General features: G+C 41.0%; 1 protein-coding gene across 3 annotated transcripts in view; it reads right to left on the bottom strand.

Moving 5' to 3' along the window:
* Nucleotides 1-26,167, bottom strand: part of Klf8 (KLF transcription factor 8) — a 197,221-nt gene that overhangs the window by 22,481 nt on the left and 148,573 nt on the right. For 2 of the 3 annotated variants that reach the window (XM_090327262.1, XM_090327260.1), the window contains exons 2-3: nucleotides 10,706-10,780; nucleotides 33-591 (exon numbers count right to left, since the gene is read on the bottom strand). In XM_090327262.1, the coding sequence (XP_090183388.1) occupies nucleotides 33-543 (511 nt within the window). In that variant the 5' untranslated portion in view covers nucleotides 544-591; nucleotides 10,706-10,780. Of the gene's footprint in view, nucleotides 1-32; nucleotides 592-10,705; nucleotides 10,781-15,174; nucleotides 15,461-26,167 lie in introns of those variants that run through there. The other variant, XM_090327261.1, reaches the window with a different exon arrangement.

Below are 26,167 nucleotides of genomic sequence, written 5' to 3'. Positions count from 1 at the left end.
AAGGAGAAGAGATGAGGAATGTTAATACTCACCTGAACCAGCATTTTTGCCATCTCCTCCAATGAGTGGGACCGTAATCGCTGCAGGGCTCCCATCCGCAGGCAAATTGGTATACACCATGGGCAGAGACTGTACTACCAATGGGATGGTCTTTAGTCCACCTATTTTATTTGGCAGACTGACTGAGGGGATGGTGTGAATCACATGTAAGATCGGTTGGCCACCAGTGCCCTGAGAGGAGGCTAGTATAGAACCTGGAGTCAGAACAGCAGGGATGTTCGCAGGCGTGCTCGTGTCAGATGTTGAAGTGGATACCACGAGAGCCTGGGGAGTCGACAGTGGCTTGGGAGGGCGTATTGGAGCTTGGAGCATGCTAGCAGGCTGGAGAGGAGCCTTGGGTTTATGAAAAGAGAGATCCACTGGTTCCACTTGGGGTAGATTGTAATCATTAGCCAGAAGTTCTTCTGGAGGTTCAATCTTGATATCATTAAACAGAGCTGGGTTCTCCATGGAGCTGGTATCCAGAAGTGGTGGAGAAGTCATACTACTTCTATCTGCTGTCACAGGGTGATCTCTCAGTTGGATAGTACCCTAAAAGAAACAAATGAGAGCTGAGAAAGTGACTTAGTGGCAGAAGGCTTGCCTAGCATGCATGAAGCCCAGGGTTCCATTTCTTAGTATCACTTCAACAGATAAAGCCAAAAGTGGCGCTGTGGCTCAAGTAAGTAGTAGAGTGCTAGCCTTGAACAAAAGAAGCTCAGAGACACAGTTCTGGCCCTGAGTTCAAGTCCCGGGACTGGCAAAAGATAAAAGAAACAAACAATTGAGAGATGCAAAATAGCTACTGAACCAGGTGGCTGGAGCCTGTAAGTCTAGCTACTCTGGAGGCTGAGATCTGAGGATTCCAATTAGAAGCCAGCCTGGACAACAAAGTCCATGACACTCTTCTCTCCAATTAACCACCCAAAATAAAAGCCAGAAATGGCGTTGTGGCTCAAATAGTAGAGGACTAACCTTGAGCAAATACTTTTAAAGCTAAGAGACAGCACCTAGGCCCTGAGTCCAAGGCCCTGTGTCCCAGAACTGGGACATATAGGGGGAAAAACTTCAAAAACATGTGAAGCCAGGCACCAGAGGCTCAGGCTTCTATTCCTAACTATTCAGGAGGCTGAGATCTGAGGAGCATGGTTCAGCCCAGGCAGGACAGTCTGTGAGACTCCTATCTCCAAGTAACAAGATAAATACTGCACATGAATGTCTAGCTCAAGTAGTAGTGAGCCAGAGTACCAGCTAAACAAGAGTACAAGATGGAAGTGGTGCTGTGGCTCATGGGGTAAGACAGTAGCCTTGAGTTGAAGAGCTCAGTGATAGCACAAATCTTCAGAGTTCAAGTATCATAATTGACAAAAAAAATAGGAGTACAAGGCTCTGAGATCAAACCCCAGTACCAGCATCAAAAAAAGAAACACAAAATTCCTTCTCCTCTTAATCCTGCACCTTAATTTAAGCGCCTATCCTATTTCCACATTTCTCACTTGTCTTTTTGGCGAACAAGTTCCATTCTCAGATTAAAGAGGCAGAACCCAAAAAATCTCTAAGGAAGAATAAAACAAGAATACCTTTCCTCATATTCTTTCACGGCCCTCAAAAATAGTAAAAGTAAAGTCTTAATTGAAAGGCCCAGAAATAGACATATTGAATATTATTGTCTATATGGAAGTGGATTGTGGGTACAGATGTATAAGTAGATACAATTTGCCAATATACAATAAGGAGAGACATAGCTAAAACTTCAGGGACTTTTTGAACTGTGTATTGTAGGACCAGAAACCCAGAGAAGCTGAAAATTGAATCCTAAAACGGAGACTAATTTGGTAATTTTAATCTCTTTTCCGCAAGGGTATTTTGAAAATGCTGAGTATTCCATATAAAAATGTTGTTAGCATAAGGCTTCATGCTTACTTTATTTTACTGAAAATGTATTATTCAAGAAGATCTAAAATAGTAACTAACATAAGCATAGAAACTGAAGAACATGTGGATATCCTCATTGCTTTGAAAAGATACATGACAAACATTCTCGCCCATTCCTCCCATGCCTGTCAATTCTTAACCAAAATCCTAACTGCAACAAGCTTGACTTTCTCTTGTCATCATAGCACAATTTTGAAAGAAATTGAAGAAGGCTGGTTATGTGGATTTTAGTGTTTTAATTGTAACTTCCTTAACATGTTCCATCACATTTCTACTATAAACCCTATCATTTTCAAGTATACATGCTTCATCTCAGAATTGTATGTGTCTGAGTGCATGCATGCACGTATGTGCTGGTACTAGGGCATGAACTCAGGATCTCACACTCTCATGGGGCTCTTTTACGTAAGGCTGGCTCTCTAGTATTTGAGCCACACTTTCACTTCTGACTTTTTGCTGGTAAACTGGAAATAAGAGTCTCATGAACTTTTCTACCTATTCTGGCTTTGAACTGCAATTCTCTGATTGCAACCTCTTGAGCAGCTAAAATTACAGGATTATGAGCCACCAGCAACAAGCATCCATATAGGATTTGAGTTCAAAAAAAGTTAAATTCTGGAAAAAGGAACATAAGATCTTCTAGTTCTACAAAAAAATCCAAAAAAAGCTAGGTTGAGCAGAGCACTGATGGTTCATACCTGTAATCCTTGCTACTCAGGGGACTGAAATCTGAGGATCACAGTTCAAAGCTAGCCCCCCATGCACAACAATCCAAGAGACTCTTTTCTCCAATCAACCACCAGAAAGTCCGAAGTGTCACTGTGGCTCAAGTAGTAGAGCACTAGCCTTGACCTGAAGACATCAGGGACAGCGCCCAGGCCCCTGAATTTGAGCCCCATGACTGAGAAAAAGAAGAAAGAGAGAGAGAGAGAGAGAGAGAGAGAGAGAGAGAGAGAGAGAGAGAGAGAGAGAGAGAGAGAGAGAGGGAGGGAGGGAGGGAGGGAGGGAGGGAGGGAGGGAGGGAGGGAGGGAGGGAGGGAGGGAGGGAGGGAGGGAGGGAGAGAAAGGGGAAGGAAGGAAGGAAGGAAGGAAGGAAGGAAGGAAGGAAGGAAGGAAGGAAGGAAGGAAGGGAGAAAGAAAAGCTCAGTCTATTTTATAAATATATAAACCTTTGAGCATTTGGCAAAGACAGCCTTCAGTGAAAGAGTATCTGGAAAATAAACTTAAAAAAACAAGTTACTAATTTTCATTTATTTGAAACAGCTCTGCTGTGGAGCTTGAAATGGAGGAAGGTAAGAGTAGAAGGGAAATGGAAAAAACAAAATACTCCAGACAGCACAGTAGGTAAAAAGGAGAGGAAGGAGTGTTGTCATGGTAACAAGATAAAACCCAGACTCCTCCCTAACAGAAAGGTAATAACTGTTTTTGTTTTTGTAAGAAGATTTCAAGCTTAGCTGTAAGTTTAAAATAATCATTGTCACACCGGGGATCACATACACATACATACACACATATATTGTGGATATTCATCATTTAGATCACAAAGTCAGCTTGACCATCAAACTCCAATCCTTCATAAATAAGGTCAAGAAAAGAACAGTTGAAAGAGATGGATGAAAATTATTAAAGCAAGACTTAATCTAAATCCAGAGAAATTTTAAATCATTTATCACCACCATCTCAATAGCATCAAGAAATAAAGCACTGCAGGACAGAGATAAATGATCTTTGTACAAACTAATAAGCTAGACAATCTTGTTTTGTGTGTATATGCTAGTACTGGAGCATGAACTCAGGGCCTGTGAGCTGTCCTTTAGATTTTCTCCCTTAAGGCCAGGACTCTATTACTTCAGCTGTAACTTTGGCTTTTTGGCAGTTAATTGGGGGTATGTGTCTCATAATGCTTGGGGTGACTTTGAATTGGGATCCCCAGATATCAGCCTCTTGAGTAGCTAAGTCTACAGGCACAGGGACCATCGAGCTAGGCAGTCTTAAGAAATTAGTATAGTAGGGGTAGGGAGTTTGGTCTAGTGGCAGAGTGCTTGCCTCACTCACATGCATGAAGTTCCGAGTTGGATTCCTAAGTACTGCATACATAGAAAAAGCCAGAAATGGTGTTGTGGCTCAAGTGGTAGAGTGATAGCCTTGAGAAAGCCCAAGGACAGAGATCAGGCCCTGAAATCACGCCCCAGGAATGGGGAGAAAAACAGTAATGAATACTGGTGAGTATGTGGTAGGAAAAAGAATCCTCATATATTGTGAGAACATAAAATAGTACTATCACTATGGCAATCAGCATGAGTGTTCCTCAAAAATCTACAAATAGGCGGGTGCCGGTGGCTCACACCTGTAACTCTACTACTCAGGAGGCTGAGATCTGATGACCTTGGTTCAAAGCCAGCCAGGGCAGGAAAGTCCTTGAGTCTACCAAGGACTGTGGCTCAATGTGGTAAAGTGGTAGCTTTGAGCTGAAGAGCTCAGGGACAGCGCCCAGGCACAGAGTTCAAGCCCCATGACCAACCAGAAAAAAAATGTTAAAATAGGCCTAGATTACAATATCCCACTGACAGCACTCTTAGCCATGCATCAGAAGGACTATAAGCCATAAGTTACTAGCATACTATTATATTTGGTACACTATTAGACTAGCCAAATAGTGGAATAGCTGAGGAATCCTACAATAGATAAATCAGACAGGCAGGCAGGTAGATATAGGTAAATAGATGGATATTGAGATAGAGATGTGTTCTCTCTCTCTCTTTCTCTCTCTCTCTCTCTATATATATATATACATATATATATATATGTAACATGGAATATTACACAACCATAAAGAAAAATGAAATCATGCCATTTGTGAGAAAGTAGATAGAATTGGAGGGTATTAACTTGAATGAGATAGATAAACCAGCTCAAAATGCCAGATATTTTGCCAAGTGCTGGTACTTGGGCTTGAACTCAGGGCAATCTTGTGCTATCACTTGGCCTTTTTGCTGACAGCTGGCACTCTAATCTTTGAGCTATGTCTTCAGTACAGTATTTTATGAGTTAAAAATAGAATCTCTGAATTTTCTGCTGGACTGTCATTCAATGTCAATGTCAGATTTGAGACTCCAAGTAGCTAAAATTATACGCATGAGCCATTGGTACTCAGATTATATGTGTATGTTCGCACATGCATGTGTGTGTATATATATATATAATGTATATATATGCATAGGTATACACATGTATGTATATACATATATGTATAAATATGTATATATGCATACATGAATATGTTTGTATGTGCATATACACCAGCATGTAAATTTTTGTCAGTCACAGGACTTGAACTCAGGGCCAGGCACTGACCCTGAGCTCTTCTGCTCATGGCTGGTGGTTTACCACTGTGAGCCACAGCTCCCCTTCTGGTTTTTGGATGGCTAACTGGAGATAAGAGTCTCACAGACTCTCATGCCCAGGCTGGCTGCAAACTGATATCCTCAGATCTCAGCCTCCCAGTAGCTAGGTTTACAGCGTGAGCCACCATTTCCATAGCCACATGCAGACATATTTAGCTCTAGGACTATTTTGAGGATGAGGTGTGAAGAGGGATAAAGAAAGATGAGATGAACAAATTCAAAATACAATGTAACTGTGAAGATGGAGTAAAAAAAAATCTCAGTGAAAGCTGTTGATCAACAGAGGATTGGAGGTGGGGAAAGGGAAACAACAGATATTCTGAGCAAAAACATAATATATAACATCTGAAAACCCATACTTAAACCCCTTGGTGCAATTAAATTCACACTATAAAAAATGAGTGACTGGAAAAACAAAAACAGACAGTTGGAAGTTGGGTACCAGAGACGGGGGAGGACTGAAGATGATGAATTAGGATAAATGTGGTAGATGCATTTTGTTTGCATTCACGATATGAACAGTGAAACCTGTTGAAATTGTTTTAAGGAGAGGGAGTGGAGCAAGGGAGAGTGACAGAAGGGGTGAAGTTTATAGGGAAAAATGTACAAATGTGTGGAAATATGACCATGAACCTCCATTGTGCAACCACATTACACAAATACAAAACATGAAAAACAAGACGATAATATTTTTTCTTTTTCAAAGGACTCAAAGATGGGTTTATGGTTAATATATAAATCAATTATTTAAAAATCAATCGATCAATTATTTTTATGAGTATGTTTAAAGTTATTTTCTATAAGTATTTGTATGTATTCGTTTTATTATATATTAAGAAAAATATATGTAACATAATATGTTGGCTCCCTAAAGTGACTTGTCCTCATTCTAATCCCAAGACCCACAGACATTACCTTATTTGGAAAAGAGGTCTTTCTAGATATAATCAAGAATTTTCACATAGCAAGGATCAGCTGGGATGGCACTAAAGTCCACTGCCTAGTATGTTTATGAGTGTCAAAGAGCTAAAAGGAGAAAATAATGTGATAATACAGGCAGATATTGGAATGGGGGGCCCCATAAGCCAGGAAATGACTGTATTTATCAGAAACTGGAACCCATTTTCCTCTAGCACTTCCTGATGGATAATGGCACTTGATTTAAAACTTCCTGCCTCAAGATTATAGGAGAGAAAAGTTTAACTATTTTAAGCTATCAAGTGTGTGGTAATTTGTTGCAGCAATCTTAGGAAATTAATACCTAAACTGAAACCAAAAATCTCTCCAGATTCATTTCTTGTGTTTGTTTATCTATCCATTAATTCATTTAGTTAGTTAATTTTCTATAAGAAAGGCTCATAATGGCTCATGAGGCTGAGATCTTTAGCCAGGCAGGGTGGCTCATACCTATAATCCTAGCTACTCAGGAGGCTGAGATCTGAGGATTGTGGTTCAAAGCCAGCCCTAACCATCAAAGACCTTATCTCCAATTAATCTCTAGAAAATGCGAAGTGGGGCTGTAACTCAAGGGGTAGGGTAGTAGCCTTAAACTGAGGAGCTCAGGGATAATGCCCAGGCCCAGATTTCAAGACCCATGATCAACCAAAAAAAAAAAAAAAGAGGCTGAGATCTGAAGATTGTAGCTCAAAGCCAGCCCAGGCAAAAAAAAAAAGTCCATGAGACTATTATCTCCATTAACTACCAAAAAGCTGGTAGAGCACCAGGTTTGAGTAGATCAAGCACTATGTGAGAGTATAAAACCCAGAGTTCAAGCCTCAGTAATGGCAAATACACACACACACAAACACACACACACACACACACACACACACACACACACACACACACGAGAAAAGAAAAACAAAATGAGAAAAAAGGAATATAAGACTACAAGGCCTGGAATGTGGCCTAATGGTATAGTGCTTGCCTACATGCACGAAGCCCTATGTTTGATTCCTTAGTAACACATACACAGAAAAAGCTAGAAGTGTTACTGTGGCTCAAGTAGTAGAGTGCTAGCCTCGAGTAAGTTCATGGACAGTGCCCAAGTCTTGAGTTCAAGCCCCACAGCTGGCAAAAAAAGAAAAAAGAATATAAGACTACATGAAAATATGTGTCAGGTGGGTTGGTGGCTCACGACTATAATCCTAGCTACTCAGGAGGCTGAGATCTGAGGATCAAGGTTCAAAGCCAGCCCAGGCACAAAAGGACCTGAGACTCTTATTTCCAATTAACCTCTAGAAAATGAGAAGTGGGACTATGGCTCAAGGGTAGGGTGGTAGCCTTGAGCTGAAGAGCTCAGGGAAAATGGCCCAGCCTAGAATTCAAGCCCCATGACCCACAAAAAAAAATCCTGGAAATGGCAAACAACAACTTGCTATCCAGAATTTTCTATACACTGACCCAATTTCAATCTACCTTCAGATCTTAGAAGTCTTGTTCTATTTAAATAATACCTGGGAGGCAGGGAATAGTGTAGAGTGCTTGCCTTGCATTTGATTCCTCAATAACAAACCGAAAAAGCTGAAAGTATCATTGATGCTCCAGTAATAGAGCACTAGCCTTGAGCAAAAGAAACTCAGGGACAGTGCCATGCCCAGAGTTCAAGACCCAGGACTAGTAAAAATAGACACAGAACAGTCAGATAGATAGATAGATAGATAGATAGATAGATAGATAGATAGATAGATGGATGGATGGATGGATGGATGGATGGATGGATGGATGGATGGATAGATAGATAGATAGATAGATAGATAGATAGATAGATAGATAGATAGATAGATAGATAGATGGATGGATGGATGGATAGATGGATAGATGGATAGATGGATAGATGGATAGATGGATAGATGGATAGATAGATGGATGGATGGATGGATGTTAAACAAACAATACCTGGGAACACATTCTCTGGAGTTATTATGTGCACTGAGATTACAAACTTGGGTGGCCATGTATGCTTGACAATATTTCACTGAGTACTTTTTGCTACAGGTACAATAGATTTTTATCTAACACTACTTAATCTTAGTTTCCTATGACTAAGCTCAAGGAACAAGCCCATGGTTTGCAGCTATTACCAAGTTTTTCCGTGCTAATAGTTTTTGCTAATAGTTTCTAAAAGACAACAGCTACAAGTAAGGTAAACAAGATATTAATTTGATTTTGACATCATTAAAATGTCTATAAAAGGATCAATAATATGCACATGTAACTTCAATTCAGTTATACACTAAAGGCAAAACAATTAATAATCAAAAATCATTCTGAAATGAATGCTGCTTGCACATGTCTATAATCCTAGTTACTCAGGAGACTGAGATCTAAGGATGGCAATTCGACGCTAGCCCCAACAGGAATGTCCATGACACCCTTGTCTCCAATTAACTACCAAAAAGCCAGAAATTGAGCTGTACAGTTCTAGTCTTGAGGGGGGAAAAAGTTAAGGGGCAGCACTTGGACCCCAATACCAGCACACACACACCCAGCTACCCACACACAAAGAATCGTAAATAAAACTCGGAGAATAAGTAAGAAACAGATAAGCTCTGTTTAGCAAAAACTAGATATTCAGATTTATTCTGGCCACTGATGGCTTATACCTGTAATCTTAACTACTCAGGAAGCTGAGAGCATAGGACGCTAGCCTAGGGCAGACAAATCAGTGAGATTCTTATCTCCAATTAAAGAGGGGAAAAGAGACTGAATTAGAGGTATGGTTCAAGTGGCAGGCAGATTTCTAGTGATGAAATGTCAGTGGAAAAGGAGAGAAAAAGAGGGAGGGGAAGAAGAGGGGGAAGGGAGAAATTAGAGGAATCCTGAAAGATCATAATAGATCCTGAGTTCAAGCCTCAGCACAAACACATACACACACAAATCCTAAGAATTTTAAAGGATAATTTTGACTATATTTGGATCTTACTCATGCAATGACTTAAGCTAAATTATGAAACAAGATGAGATTTCAGTTTCTGGCAGAGTCTTTAACTGTGAATGCCAGATGTGTTTAGATTATGCTGTTCAAATTGTTGGGCCAGTTTCTTTTCTTAGAATGAGAACACTGGAACTAGTGGATAATTAATTTTATCTGACAACTTAAGTGGGCCTCAGAGCTATAATATTGTTCCTGATATTTCTGTTCTGTATGAGATTCGTGTTGAAATTACTGGTCTTTGCGTAAAGCACATTAACCCACATGTGGTCAATGGACTATATTCTATTAGTTGCTAGCCTTAAAACAAAGACTGAGACTGAGGAGCAGGACTGTGACCTAGTAGTAGAGGTGCTTGCCTAGCACACACGAAGCCCTGGGTTCCATTCCTTGGTACCACATACACAGAAAAGGACAGAAAGGGTACTATGGAGTACTAGCCTTGAGAAAGCTCAAGGACCGTACCCAGGCCCTGAGTTCAAACACAGGACTGTCAAAAGAAAGACTGAGACTGATATACCCAGCGCAAAAAATTCTTTTTTTGAGATAAGTTATTGTTATGAAGCCCAAGCTGACATAGGAGCCATGTTCTTTCCACCTCAACCTCCTGAGTACTGGAATTACAGGTGTTTTCCCCAACATCTAGCACAGAAAAAATTCTTTCAGCAGGACTGCTTTTGGACTTGAAACGTATTTCTGTGTCTTCAGTCTGTGAACCAGATTCATATTCTTTCTTTCTCTCTGTCTCTCTGTGTGTCTCTCACTGTGTGTGTCTCTAGCTCTCTCTGTCTCTGGCCCTTCTCCCTCTCCCTCCCTCTCCCTCTCCCTCCCTCCCTCCCTCCCTCCCTCCCTCCCCCTCCCTCCCTCCCTCCCTCCCTCCCTCCCTCCCTCCCTCCCTCCCTCCCTCTCTCTCTCTCTCTCTCTCTCTCCTCTCTCTCTCTCTCTCTCTCTCTCTCTCTCTCTCTCTCTCTCTCTGTCTCTCTCTCTCTCTCTCCTCTTACAACAGCCCCATAATGCACAGTTAACAGGATGTTTTCCTTGGGAATCCTAATATACTGCTCAACAGTCATTGTGGAAATTAACTTCGGCAATGTATATAAGCTTCACAGTACCCAGAATATAGGATAGTTCTTTAAAAATGATTCTTATCAACTACTAAAGGTCTAATATTGTACCTAAAACCTTGACCTCAGAGGTTATGTTTCTCTGATGAGATCTATAGCCTGCTAGGTGAAAGTGAAATTCAGACATCAGATATCTACCTTCCTTTCTCCTTTCACAGTGCCCAAACATGTCATTAGGAAGAATATCAAGCTCTAATTTAGCAATGATAACCAGGTACTCAGTACTATGATAGCTCAATATTAGTAACCCATTTTCCTGAAAAACTGACCTGTTTGAATACCTGCAACGAGCCAACCTTCTGACTTAAGTTGGACTCCCAAGTTGTTCATGAGTTGATCCATATCTGAAAAAGACAGAAAGATGACTTTTTATAACAATATATACGCATATAGTTGATCACAACTTATAAATTCTGAGCAGTCTCTGAAATGTTCTTACTTATTCTACTCACTAAAATGATTCTGATAACCCCATTAATACTAGCTGCCTGCTTCTCCAAACTTTAGAGGAAACTCAGTTTCTTCCATCTTTTCTAACTTGCTGTACCTCTATAACAATATCGCATAGCAGGGCACTCGTGGCTCACACCTGTAATCCTAGCTCTCAGGAGGCTGTGATCTGAAGATGGTGGCTCAAAGCCAGCCCAGGCAGGGAAAGACAACAGACTCTTATCTCCACTAAACTACCCCCCAAACAAGCCAGAAGCAAGTGTTAGAGCTGTAGCTTTGAGCACAAAAACTCAGGGACAGCACCTATGCCCAGAGTTCAAGCCTCAGAACTGGTGGTGGTCATGCCTGCATCTTAGCTACTCAGGAGGCTGAGATCTGAGGATCACTGTTGAAAGCCAGCCCAGGCACTAAACTCCATAAGACTCATCTCCAATTAACCACTAGAAAAGTGGAAGTGGTGTGGTGGCTGTAGGAATAGGGCGGGAGCCTTGAGCTGAAAGACAGAGAGACAGAAAGAGATGAAGCAATCATTCCTAGTTAGAAAGGAAACTTCCATGGCAAAATAGGAGGAAGGTTTCTGAGCCACTAACAGAATTCAGAGAATTTTGATACTTTAAATACTCTGTCTCACCAGGCGCCAGTAGCTCATGCCTGTAATCCTAGCTACTAAGGAGGCAGAGATCTGAGGATCACAGTTCAAAGCCAGCCCAGGCATGAAAGTCTTTGAGAACTCCTCTCCAATTAACAGCCAGAAAAACCGGAAGTGGTGCTGTGGCTCAAGTAGTAGAGTGTTAGCCTTGAGCTGAAGAGCTCAGGGACAGCACCCAGACCCAAAGTTCAAGCCCCGTGACCAATAATAAAAAATTTTATGTCTCCAATTTTACTTCAAAATGCATGACAGCTGATTAGAATAGTTCACATATACATTCATTCACTCATCAAATATTTACTGTATAATTAATGTTTCTAAGGTTGTTCTAGGCATTTTACTATGAATTTAGGCTCCAAGTGAACCATTTGGAAAATATTAAAATGCAGCAGAGAAGCCTAAACTGAGAGTTATATGCCTAAGAACCCACATTTTTTTGTCGGTTGTGGGGCTTGAACTCTGGGCCTGAGCTCAGGTTGCTGTCCCTGAGCTCTTCAGCTCAAGGCTATCTGCCCTCTCCCTTGAATCATAGCACCACATCTGGCTTTCTAGTGGTTAAGTGGAGACAAGTCTCACTGAGTGGAGCATGGTAGCTCAAGCCTGTAATCTTAGCTACTCAGGGGGTTGAGATCTGAGAATCAAAGGTCAAAGCAAGCCCTGGCATGAAAGCCTGTGAGACTCTCACTTCCAATTAACCACCAGAAAATTGGAAGTGCTGCTGTGACTCAAGGGGTAGCACAGTAGCCTTGAGCTGAAGAGCTCAGGGACAGCGCTCAGGCCCAGAATTTTAAGCCCCACTACTGACAAAAGAAAAAAAAGAGTCTCACAGACTTTAATGCCTGGGCTGGCTTTAAACCGAGATCCTCAGATCTCAGCCTCCTCAGTAGCTAGGATTATAGGCGAGAGACACTGTGCTTAGAACCATATTTTAATAATTTTTCCCCAAGGATTTTTTTTCTTCATAAGCTTCAACTTACCTATGTAGAATGAAAGGATTTTAAACTATCTTCTATAGAGGAATGATAGTTCTATACAGCCTTTAGGGAATAAGGTAATGAAGGAAGTATAGTACTAATTAAAACAAAAGAGGGTTAAGTTAGAAAAGTCCAATTTCTAATAGAACCTTGTTTTTCCAGTTATGTATTCCAATGGCCTAGAACACTACTGGCTACATGATAAGTAGTCAATAAATTTCTGAAGTGTATGAGGATAATGAGAGAAAAAGCAGGAAAATAGGATTTTTCAAGGTCAGAATCTCAGTTCAGCTCAGTGGCTCATGCCTGTAATCCTAGCTAGCCAGGAGGCTGAGTTCCACATGACTGCAGTTAGAGGGCAGCTCCAGCAGAGAAGTTACCATGACTCCATCTCTAGTCTGGAAAAAGAAACAAAAATGAAGGCATGGCTCAAGTTGGAGAGTTCTATCCTAAGCAGACAAGCCAAGAGAGCAGAAAGCCCTGAATTCATGCCCAGAACCAGCAAGAAGAAAAGACAGGAACTGGAGAAGACTGGGAGAGAAAGAAAATTAGACAGGTTATGCTTGAAGTAAAACTGTGCTATAATTAACTATATAAGATACAAGTTAACTATATAAGACACCAGATAACTAACTATATATAAGATACCAGAGAAAACAGCTAAACATTTTCCATAACCTAGCATGGAAAAAGAAGGTGAGATGGTTAAAAAAAAAAATAGATCAAGTAACATTCATTACTGACCACAAGGAGGCAGCAAAATACTAGCAGGGCTAGCTTGGTGGCTGCCAGAAAAACCCATAGGACAGTGTGGAGGGGAATTTAGTTCCCCTTCAGATCCACAGTGCTTTCAATTAGGCCTCATTTCTCTAGCCAGAAAAGATTACAACAGCCATCTCCTATCAGGTCTTTTCCAATTCCTATGGATTAAGACAAGGCCGGGCTGAGGAAGCAGAATGTAGTCAACAAGCTACTTAACCCTTAGAAATGTATTTATTCACCCTCCAAAAGGAGAAGAAAAGATTTACATAGTTAATGTAACTAGACACTGGTGGTTCGTGGCTGTAATCCTCACTACTCATGAGGTTGAAAGCTGAATATCTCGGTTCAAAGCTGGCCTGGGCATAAAGTCCACTTTAGTTCATGTAAATACACTCTAAATATTCATGATAAATAAATATTAGTAAATAATTATAATTATTATCACTACCACAATCATCATTACTGTACACAGGATGGAATCTAGGGTCTTATCCATGCTAGGCAATGCTTTACCACTGAAAGAGACACATCTCCAGCCTTTATTATCATTCATAGAGTCTTAAGCTCTGGTCCATGAGTATCTCTTGGGAATCAAGCAGATTCTCTTAAAATTTAAAAAAAATCCAAAAACCTTGAATTACATTTAGTTTTTCTTTTTGTCCGTCATGGGTCTTGAACACTGGGCCTAGGCACTGTCCCTGAGCGCTTCAGCTCCAATGCTACTACCCTACCCCTGGAGCCATAGCCCACTTCTTATTTTCTATTGATTAATTGGACATAAGAGTGTCACATCCTTCAGTGCCTGGGCTTACATTTAATTTTTTTAAAGTAAAGCAAAAGCCAGTGGCTCACCCCTGTTATCCTATCTACTCAGGAGGCTGAGATCTGTGAGGAATCAAGGCACAAAAGGACTTGAGAACAAAAGGACTTGAGACTTTTATCTCCAATTAACCCCTAAAAAACGGGAAGTGGAGCTTGGCTCAAGGGTAGGGCGGTAGCCTTGAGCTAAAGGGCTCAGGGACAGCGCTCAGGCCAGGTTCAAGCCCCATGACTGCCCCCCCAAAAGTAAATTACATATAGCTATCACAAGAGTTTTTAAAGACAAAAATGGTCCTATTTTGAAGTGGCTCAAGCTTGTAATTCTAGCTTCTCAAGTGAGATCTGAGGATCAAGGTTTTAAGCCAGTCCTGGCCAAAAAAAAAAAAAATTCTATGAGATTCTTTGTCTCTAAGCCACAAATGGCAAAACGGAGGTGTGATTCAAATGGCAGAGTGCCAGTATTGAGCAAAAAATGCTAAATAATGTCCTGGAAGTGGTGCTATGGCTCAAAGTGGTAGAGCACTAGTCTTGGGCAAAAAAGCTCAGGAATTGCACCCAGCCCTATGACTGACAAGAAAATAAAATAAAATTTCAAAAACAAGTGTCCCATACCCTGAGTTCAAGCTCCATTATTGGAGTGTATATGTGTGTGTACTAGTCTTTAACAAATAAGGGCTTGATGAGCTGTTTATAAATATCTTAGGTAAAGCTGGACCCAGTGGCTCACACCTGTAATCCTAGTTACTCAGGAGGCTGAGATCTGATGATCATGGTTCAAAGCCAGCCTTAACACTAAAGTCCATGAGACTTTATCTCCAATTAACCACCAAAACCAGAAGAGGTGCTGTGGTTCAAGGGGTAGGGCGGTAACCTTGACCTTGAGCTGAAGAGCTCAGGGACAGAGTTCAAGCCCCACGCCTGACAAAAAATATATCTTAGGTAGAGTTTTACTGAAAGTTGAGTTTGTTCGTAATCTTCAAAATAAATTCCCACTAATCCTCAAATGGTGCTTGCTATTAATTAACATTTCTGTTAAATTTTTATGCGTAGAATTACTTATCTAAGTTTAGCAGTTTCTCCTTACCATTTATTATGAAGGACGTTAACCGGCCATCTTTTACAAGTTCTACAATTCTCTTTGTAGTGATTTTCCTGCTGTTAACTATTTCAGTAGAAAGTTGCCGACTTCAAATTGATGTCAAAAAACACAGAAGAGAATAAAATACCCCTCCCCCATGTCCCAGTAACCGAAATGAAGTAAATCCTGTATCAAATAAAGGAAACACTGATAGTCCACTGAAGGCAGAGACAAAAATGAAGCCTTTCTGCTTCCTGGACAACACTTTTGTTGTTCCCCTGCCCCCTAAATCGTCAAAGAAGTCATATAAAACAAATCCATTGTGCTGAAAAAATTCTCTGAAGACATCATCCGGGTTCTAGAATGTAAAGCCAAACTCAGCTGAATGTTGAAGTGTCTTCTGACTTCTCCTTTACCACTTAATCCTTCTTTGTCATATTTGTCATACATGTCCTGTTTTTAAGCAAATTGGTAATACCTCTTATGCCTCAGCTACTTATTTGAATTTTCTGTCAAGCTGGTTTTTATTCTTAATGATTTATGAACATAATCAACCACATCTTATATATTCAATCTTAATTTCTAGAATCCCCATCGATCTGGTCTGCCAAACTAAAAGTCCAAGAGTCCTTCCCTTTTGACTTCTCTCTACATCCTCCTCCAGATGATTATCAGATCCAACAAATTCTCCTAAAGATCTCTCTACTCCTTCATTATCTCCAGTCACTTCCAGTATCCTCTATAATTTTATCAAACATGGTAACATGTGTGCATTCAACAGTTAAATGCCTGAGGTCACCTCCTGGCTCTACAGCTTCTCAACAGGTTTTTCCTGCTCCCTGTGGCTGTTTTCTCATTTGTAAAATGGGAATAAACCAGCTAAGAGAATTGTTACAAGAATTCATCAAGTTAATATATGTTCAAGCATTTACAACAATACCAGGTACAAATAAATATTGATTCCTTCCTTCATTACCAGGTTCTTCAATAATTAGTCTTACTTTTCTCTGTATGTCTAGCTTTGAGCACAATATAGCCTATGTACAATGTCCTAATGTCTAATTAATAAATGATCTTTAGGATGAAGAAGATTAGGAAATGGAAGTATGGCTCAAGTGATAGTGTGCCAGGCTTGAGAGAAAAACCTAAGTGAGAATGTGAAGCCCTGAGTTCAAGCGCCAGTACAAGCACACACGAGCACATAAAATAAAATAGGAAGTGGTGCTGTGGTTCAAGGGATAGGGCAGTAGCCTTGAGCTAAAGAGCTCAAGGACAATGCCCAGGCCCATATTTCAATTCTCCCGACCAAAAAAAAAAAAAAAAGGAACGAAGATTTGGGGAGGGATCCAGCACCACATCTGTCTAGCTTCAAAAAAAAAATGCTTGGAAATAGTTTTAGCCCTACCTGTATCTCAAATGTCATGAATAGGATAGCAGATAATTAAGAATGGCTCAGCCATTTCTGGTTTGAAACAAATGGAATAGCCATTGGATAATCTAGTAGACAGTCTAAAGGCTAGTATGAGTAGAAAGTTGTACAACCTTCTTTTTCTAAATTTTTGCATCTTCAACTATGCAAAATTGACAATAAATGGGAATTAGGGTACATGGATCTTAATGACTCACTTAGAAAGGAAAAAAAAAGAGGGCTTCATAAATCTCCTACTTGGGCCTGAAGTTTAGCCTACTGGTAGAGTGCTTGCTTAGCATGCACGAAGACTCCGGGTTCAATTCCTCCATACCACACACATAGAAAAAGCTAGAAGTGGTGCTATAGTCAAAGGGTAAAGCTCTAGCTGGGCAGGGTGTGTCAGCCTGTAAACCTAGCTACTCAGGAGGCTGAGATCTGAGAATTGCGGTTCAAAACCATCCGGGGCATTAAAGTCCATCAGACTTATCTCCAATGAACCACCAGAAAACCTGAAGTGGTGCTATAGCTCAAGGGGTAGGGTAGTAGCCTTGAGCTGAAGAGCTCAGGGACAACGCCCAGGCCCAGAGTTCAAGTCTCACAACCAACAAAAAAGGGGGGTAGAGCTCTAGCCTTGAGAAAGCCCAAGGGCAGTGCTCAGGCCCTGAGTTCAAGCCCAGGACTGGCAAAAAGATAAAAATAAAATTAAACTCTTACTTTTCTCTGCTATTTGAATTATTGTTCCAAGTGTCAAAGAGAAGCCGGAGAGATGTGCAGAATTTGGTAGTAAAGGATATAGTAAGGAAATATGCAAAAAGTTACAATGTGTAATGGCCTGGGCATTTGAGATATAAGTCACCCAGGCAGGAGGGTATTAGGATTAAAAATTATCTACTTGACATAGTAACCATCATTCTGCTTGAATTGGCTCTGAAGCCTTTGTACCTGACAGCTGTACTTTCTGGTTCTTCTCCTAAGGGCAAGGATATGGAGAAATAGAGGTGAAAGACTGAGCCCTATCTCTCATACTTCATCTCTCGTATATTAAGAGTATAATAAACCATTATCAAAAAGGTATGATCAGAGGAGTTGGTTAAATGTATATAATGTCTGTTTATTTTGTTGCCCAATTGGCATTTCCTATAATGATCTGCTTGCTTTACAAAAGTGAACAGTCCCTCTAAGGGACAGAAGGAGGTGGCTCACTAAGGAGGTGACTCACTAAGAAGACCACATTCTACCCCTTAGCAAATCTTCCAATGAAAAACAATGGCAGAGAGGAAGGAGAAACATCGAGGAGAGAAGCAGGGAAAGAATGCTTTCATGTAATTCCCCTCTTAAAGATAAATAATTTGAAGGCTCGTAGTCACATATTTTAGAAGTGCAGCAATCAGAAATAGAATTTTTGTCCTCTGATTCAATTTATAGTGCCCTCTTACCATTTTGTAATACTCCTGGGTCTGGTGAGCATTTTCTTTCTGAAAAACCTCTAACAAGAATATGTTTAGTCAGGTGCCACTGGTTCATGCCTGTCAATATTACTAGCTACTCAGGAAGCTGGGATCTGAGGATCGCTGTTCGAAGCTGGCTGGGGCAGGAAAAGTCCACGAGACTTATCTTCAATAAACTACTAAAATAAAAGGCTGAAAATGGAGCTGTGGAGAGCTAGCCTTGAGCAACAGAAGCTCAGGGACAGTACCCAGGCCTTGAGTTCAAGCTCCAGGACCTGTACACACACACATACACACACACACACACACACACACACACACACACACACACACACACACACACACACACACCATATTTTAATACAACAACCTAACCATTTAAGAAGATTTTAAACAGGTATCTTTCATCCTCATCCTCTGGAATGCTGAAATTTTTAAAAATGAAATCATTTTTAGAGTGTTAAGCTTACAGTTCATGGGGCTTGAACTCTGGGCCCGAGCACAGTCAATGAACTCATCGACTCAAGGATACCACCCTGCCCCTTGAGCTACAGCATCACGGACTTTAGTGCCCGGGCTGGCTTTGAATGTGATCCTTAGACTTACAGATCATTTTTAAAGTATTATTTATGTTGTGATTATCAGAAAATAAAATAAAGGACTAGATTAGACATGTATTTTCAAATCGTTTTATTTTCCATCATATAGAAGAATGGACAGTAATGTTTAAAATTATTGCCTACTTACAAAGTGTCAGGTGCTCTTCAGATAAAAGAATAAATGTGCTCGTCTAGGTTACTGAATCTATAATACTGACTGTGCAGGAAGCTGGAATCTGAGGATGGTGTTTCAAAGCCAACACAGGTAGAAAAGTCTGTGAAATTCTCATCTCCAATTAATCAGCTAAAAGCTAGAAGTGGAAGTATGGTTCTCAAGTGGTAGAGTACGAGTGTGGAGCAAAGTAGTCCTTGAGTTTAAGCCCCAGTACTAGTGGGAGGGGTGTGTGTGTGTGTTACCTCATTTTGAAGGGGGCAATCATTATAGTTCAGAGATACGCACTGCTACTAAAAAACTGAGCTAACAGGAGGGCTTGAATCCAGGGCACTGTCTGTCCTTGGGCTTTCTCAAAGCTAGTGCTCTACCACTTGAACCATAACACCACTTCCAGCTTTTTCTCTGTGTGTGTATGGTACCAAGGAATCAAGCCAAGGCTTCATGCGTGCTAGGCAGGCACTCTATCACTAGGTCACACTCCCATCCTGAGATGAAGTATCTTATCCTCAAGTCACTCATCTGAATAAATGACAGAAAGGCCAGGCACCTGTGGCTTATGCCTGTAATCCTAGCGTATGGAGGCTGAAATCTAAGGATCATGTCTCAAAGCCAATCAATGGGCAGGAAAGTCCATGAGACTGTCAATCTCCACTTAATTACCCAAAACAGCAGGAAATAGAGCTGTAACTCAAAGGGAAGAATGCTAGTCTTGTGTACAAAAGCTCAGGGACAGTGTCTAAGCCCTGAGTTCAAACCCTAGAAACCACACACACATAAACATACACAAAGACAGAAGAGAGATGTAAATGCCAGCAATCTGGAACTTCACTACAGCCATAATGACATATATTGCTTCTTGTCGTAAATGCCAATGTAACCACTCAATTTGTGCTTTTAGAAACTCCCAACACAGCCCAGTGTGTTGGCTTGCGCCTCTAATCCTTGCTTCTCAGGAGGCTGAGATCGGAGGATCAAGGTTCAAAGCCAGCTCTGGCACTAAAGACACTAAAGACCGTGAGACTCTTATCTTGAATTACTCACTAAAAAACCAGAAGTGGCCTGTGGTTCAAGGGGTAGGGTGGTAGGTAGAGTTCAGGGACAGTGCCCAAACCCAGACACCTATCCCCACAACTAACAACAACAAAAACAAAAAAACTCCCAGCACAAGCTATATATGTTTACTAAGAACAAACTATCCAATAAAAGTAGTATGAAAGATTCTCATATTTCTCTCATTGTTCCCACACAGGCCCAACACCTACTACATAGACAACCTAGGAAAACTTAACCTCAAAAAAAAAATCCTAATTCAGCATCCTAGCAACAATCTCCTTATGACTTTCCTATTCAAGAGTACAACATACATGGGGCCAGGAGTTTGGCCCAGTGTTAAGAGTGCTTGCTAGCAAGCACAAAGACCTGGGTTCGATTCCTCAGTACCACGTGCACAGAAAGAAAAAAAAGCCAGAAGTGATGATGTGGCTCAAGTGGTAAAGCTCTAGCCTTGAGAAAGCCCAAGGACAGTGCTCAGGCCCTGAGTTCAAGGCCCAGGACTGGCAAAAATAGTTACAATATACATAAAAACCAGAATGTGGCTGAGGTACCCTGTCCAGCCACAACACTGTGCACTCATGCTGAATGCTGGTGGTTCGTGCCTGTAATCCTATCTACCCAAGAGAATGATATCTGGAGAATAGAACTTCAAAGCCAGCTTGGGCAGAAAAGTCTGTGAGACTTTATATCCAATTACTCAGACAAAAAGATGGACCAGAGGTGTGGCAGGAGCGGTTGAGTGCTAGCTGACATCAGGAAAGCTGACTTAAACAAGGCCCTGAGTTCAAGTGCCAGAACCAGCAAAAAGAAAGAAAATAAAAACATAAAAAACTCAAAAATGTAAAAATTTCTGAAGCAGAGCATATTATTATAAAATATTAAAAGCTAACAACACATACCATGTGTGAATGTCAGTGCTACAATGAATAAAATTGTTAAACTATTACAACACATAGCTAAGTGTTTTCATGAGGTAATGAAAAGATAAGATGATAAGATATACCAGTAAAGAGCTATATGACTTTAGGGAAGTCATTTGACTTTTCTATGACTCATTTTTCTCATATGCAAAATGGGAATTAAATCAGTCCAGCTGTGGCCCATTATATGGCATGTCAATAAAACATGTACATTTTTTGTAAGATGTACTTATAAAAATATCTAAGTTTTCAAGATCACTGTCAGAAAATGTATATATATTATATATGTTATATATGTTATATACATTATATATATATATATATATATGCTTTAGGCCTCTAAAAAATATATTTTTAAGAATCAATGTAAAGAGCTGGGAGTGTTGCCTAATGGTAGAGTGCTTACCTAGCATGCACAAAGACCCAGATTTGATTCCTCGGTACTACATACATAGAAAAAAATGCCAGAAGTGGTACTGTGGCTCAAGTGGTAGAGCTCTAGCCTTGAGAAAACCCAAGGACAAAGCTCAGGCCCCGAGCCCAAGCCCAGGACTGGCAAAAAAATTAATGTAAGGGCTGGGAGTTTGGCCTAGTGGTAGAGTGGTTGTGTAGCATGCAGTAAGGCCCAGGTTCAATTCCTCAGTACCACATGCATAGAAAAAAAAAGCAGGAAGTGGTGCTGAGGCTCAAGTGGTAGAGCTCTAGCCTTGAGAAAAGTTCAAGAACAGTGCTCAGGCCCTGAGCTCAAGCCCAGGACTGGCCAAAAAAACAATTTAAAAAATAAACCCAGTTAGAGTAACAGCTATCCCACACACATACCTTGCTGATACCCAGAAACTCATGCTTGCTCAACACACTTGCTCGCAGCTGGCATACCATCACCTGAAGCACACCTCCATACCTGTTTTTTATTGGTTTCTTTGGACAGGGAGTCTTACATATTTTGCTGCCTGGGTTGGTATCTTACTACTGTCCTCCATATCTTAGTCTCCTAAGTAGCTAGGGTTATACGGATGAGCCTTTATTTATATATTTATTTATCTATTAAGCTACCTAGCTATTTATCTATTTTGTAGGCCTGGAACTTGAACTCTGGCCGGGGAAGTATCCCTTGGCCTCTTTGTGCTCAAGGATAGCACTCTACAACTTGAGCTACAGAACCACTTCTGGCCTTTTCTGACTAGTATATTGATTAAAGTCTTATGGATTTTCCTGCCTGGGCTGGTTTCAAACCATGATCCTCAGATTTCAGCTTCCTGAGTAGCTAGGAATATAAGTGCTGGCCACCCGAATTGGTTTTATTTTACTTTGAAAATAAAATTTTGTATTGGTACTGTGCCTTGAACTCAGGGCCTTTTGCATGCATCTTTTTTTTCTTCCTTTTTTTGCCAATCTTCGGGCTTGAACTCAGAGGCTGGGCTTTGCCTTGGACTTCTCAAGGCTACTACTCTCCCATTTGAGCCATAGCACCGCTTCTGGCTTTTTCTGTGTATGTGGTACCAAGGAATCGAACCCAGGTCTTCGTGCATGCTACAAGCCCTCATCTTTTTTTCTTAAGGATGGCTCTCTACCACCTGAGCCATATCTCCATTTCTACCTTGTTTCTAGTTAATTGAAAATAAGGATCTCATGTTCTTTTCACCCTGAGCTGGCTACAAACCAAGAGCCTCAGATCTCAGCCTTCTGAATAGCCAAGATTATAGGAATCAGCTCCCAGCACCCAACCGGCTGTATTTGTGTTATATTCACTTCCACTCTCCAATTAGTTCTAATTCTATAGAATCACCTTCATAGCCTCTCCCTATCATCCACTTGTCCTCTCTTCAAATATTGATAAGCTTTTCCACAAAAAGAAAAATATGTACTGCTACTGACCTCACACTTCACGAGAGGAAATACAGTCTCAAAAGTTATAAACATTTGTAAGTGGCTGATGTAGATGTGATGTCCAAGAGCTAAGCTCTTTTTCTCCCTTAAAATATTTACTACAGCCTAGAGGTAGAGTGCTTGCCTAGTATGCATGAAGACAAGAGTTTAATTCCTCAGTACCACATAACCAGAAAAGCCAGAAGTTGTGCTGTGGTCCAAGTGGTAGAGCCCAAGGACAGTGCTCAGGCCCTGAGTTCAGTCCCCAGGACTGGTAAAAATTAATTAATTAATTAACTAACTAAAAACACTACAACCCTTTGGAGTAGTTTGATAAAGTGGAAAATAATGGTCAGGAAAGTGGTTTTGTACCTTCATAAAAAGCTCTACTTTTTAACATCTACAAGGAGTGCAAAAAGATTCTCATTAATTGTATAGTCATCAAAAAACAAAACTGCCAGGAATCACAATTCCAACATGGCACTAAGGTACCAGTTTACAAAGGGCCACAGCTTCAAAGTCTAGTTACTCTACAATAGCATGTAAATTTTCATGGGCTCCCCACCAGCACTATATACCATTTTCAAGTCGTTTTTTAAAGGACCACCTCTCTAACAACTAAACTTGGTGCCACTGCAGTAACCTAAAGGAATTGATAAGAACATTATGAGGCTGGTTGATATGGCGGAGAAATGATGAAAGAGGTGACATTGCTCAAGATGCATTGTACTCACAAACTGAAATACTGAATTGAAACCCCTTTGTACAACTACTTAACGAGATTGTTTTGTCAGTTGTGGGGCTTGAACTCAGGGCCTGGCACTGACCCTGAGACTTCTTGCATTTAAGGCTAGCATTCTACCTCTTGAGCCTTAGCACCACTCCTGGGTTTTGAATGTTTCATTGGAGATAAGAATCTCACAGGGACTTTTCTGCCTGGGCTGGCTTTAAACCAGGATCCTTAGATCTCAGTCTCCTGAGGAACTAGGTTTACAGACATGAGCCACTGGCATCTGGCTTAAATATACTTTTTAAGGTAAGCTATTTAGAATAAAAACAAATCTGTGGGGTGCTGATGACTCACGCCTATAATTCCAACTTCTTAGGAGATTGAGATGTGAAAATGGCAGTTCAAAACGAGCCTAGGGGCCGCGAGTTTGACCTAGTGGTAGAATGCTTACCTAGCATGCACAGAGACCGGGGTAATTCCATGGTACCACATACATAGAAAAAGCCAGAAGTGGTGTTGTGGCTCAAGTGGTAAAGGAAAGCCCAAGGACCGTGCTCAGGCCCTGAGGTCAAGCCCCTGGACTGGCAAAAAAAAAAAATGCCGGGAGCTGTGGCTCACGCCTGTAATCCTAGCTACTCAGGAGACTGAGATCTGAGGATCGTGGTTCAAAGCCAGCCATAACACTAAAGTCCATGAGACTCTCATCTCCAATTAACCACCAAAAACCAGAAGAGGTAGGGCAAGGGGGAGGGCAGTAGCCTTGAGCTGAAGAGCTCAGGGACAGTGCCCAGGTCCAGAGTTCAAGCCCCATGACCCTTCCCCGCCCCCCCCCCCAAAAAAAACAGCCTAGGCAGCAAAGTATGTGAGACTCTTATCTCCAAAAAACGACTCCTCCTCCCACAAAAAAAAACCTGGAAGTGGAGTTGTGGCTCATGTGGTAGAACACCATAGTTCAGCAAAAAGAACACCAGGGATAGCAGTTAGGTCCTGAGTTCAAGCCCCAGGAACACAAACAAAAAATCCTCATTTAACCATAAAAACGTGGAATGATTTTCATCCAAGTTTAATATAAAAAGTGCTTAAGGGCTGAGGCCTCTTGAGCAGCTTTTTCACTCACCGCCTGGGCTACCTAGCTGAAGAACACTAAATCAAAATGTGCTAGGAGGGGCCTAAGACATCAGTTTGTAGAACCCGGTCAGGTTAACCATATGACCAATTCGATGCTACATGTGTACTCTTAAATCTTGCTTCAAAATATGGGGGAGATGTGTTATGCCTTTTTTTATTTTGGCAGAACTGAGGACCAAACTCAGAGCTTTGCACTTGCCAGGCAAATACTCTTCCACTGAGCTAGATTCCCAACCTCATGTTATTCTTTTAGCATCAACTGGTGTACCTATTTAACAGAATTAGGTGCAGAGGGGGTTGGTGCCAGTACTGTAGCTTGAACTCAAGGCCTGAGTGCTGTCCCTTAAATTTTTTTGTTCATATCTGGCACTCTGCCACTTAAGCTCCAGCTCCATTTCTGGCTTTTTGGTAAACTGGAGATAAAGGAATTTCCTGCCTATGTTTGGCACATAGGCCCGGCTCCGTCATCCTCAGATGTCAGCCTCCAGAATAGCTAGGATTACTGGTGTGACCCACCAGCATCCAGCTAGAATTACTTTTTGAAAAAAAAAAGAATCCTTTCATTCTACATCTCTCCAGTATAATTGAAGATGAAACAATTATATAATTGCAAGTATAGGAAACTAAAGAGCTAGATGATTAGTCTCAAATAGCCAAAGTTAAATATGTGCTCAGCATTGTAAAGGCCTAAGGATATTTTACTCTGTTTATGAGCTTCAATTTCAAGGAAAATAAGAAACAGAATAGAACTTCAGAATAAAAATTCAAAAGCAACTCTAGAGACCAAAGGTCTATATATGTAAATAGAAAAAAAAATGAGGTAGATCTAGAAATTTGGATGTTCATATTGGGCAGAAAGAAGGTTGCAGAGTAAAAGAAAAACCTGAAAATTGTTTCCACAAGCACATGATAGGTAATTGGAGAAAGCAGAACTTACTTGTATATATATATACACACATGCATATATATGTATATATATGCATATATATGTATATATATTCTTTTTTTTGTTTTCTTTTGGTTGGTCATTGGACTTGAACTCTGGTCCTGGGCATTGTCCCTGACCCTTCAGCTCAAGACTACTGTCCTACCCCTTCAGCCACAGCTCCACTTCCCGTTTTCTGGTGATTAATCGGAGATAAGACTCCCACTTTGTGTGTCGAGGGCGGGGGGTCATGGGGCTTGAACTGGGCCTGGGCACTCTCCCTGAGGTCCTCACCTCAAGGCTACCACCCTACCTCTGGGCCTGAGTATTGTCCCTGAGCTATTCAGCTCAAGACTACCTTGAACAAAGCCCAACTTCCTGTTTTTTGGTGGTTAATTGGAGATAAGTGTCTTGGGTCTTTTTGTGCCCAGGCTGGCTTTGAACCTTGATCTTCAGATCTCAGCCTCCTGATTAGCTAGGATTACAGGCGTGAGCCACAACACTCGTCTCTCTCTGGCTCTCTCAGACCTTTTAGTGCCCGGGCTGTCTTTGAACCACAATCCCAGATCTCAGCCTCCAGAGTAGCTAGGCGTGAGCCACCATGCCCAGCTTTGTCTATGTATTCTTTTTTTTTTTTTGCCAGTCCTGGGCTTGAGCTCAGGGCCTGAGCACTGTCCTTGGACTTTCTCAAGGCTAGAGCTCTACCACTTGAGCCTCAGCACCACTTCCGGCTTTTTTCTATGT

This window comes from Megascapheus bottae, chromosome X, assembly GCF_031878675.1.
Source record: "Megascapheus bottae isolate mThoBot1 chromosome X, mThoBot2.hap1, whole genome shotgun sequence".
NCBI lineage: Eukaryota > Metazoa > Chordata > Mammalia > Rodentia > Geomyidae > Megascapheus > Megascapheus bottae.
Note: the sequence above shows the minus strand (reverse complement) of the source record. Positions and strands in the feature narration are given on the sequence as shown.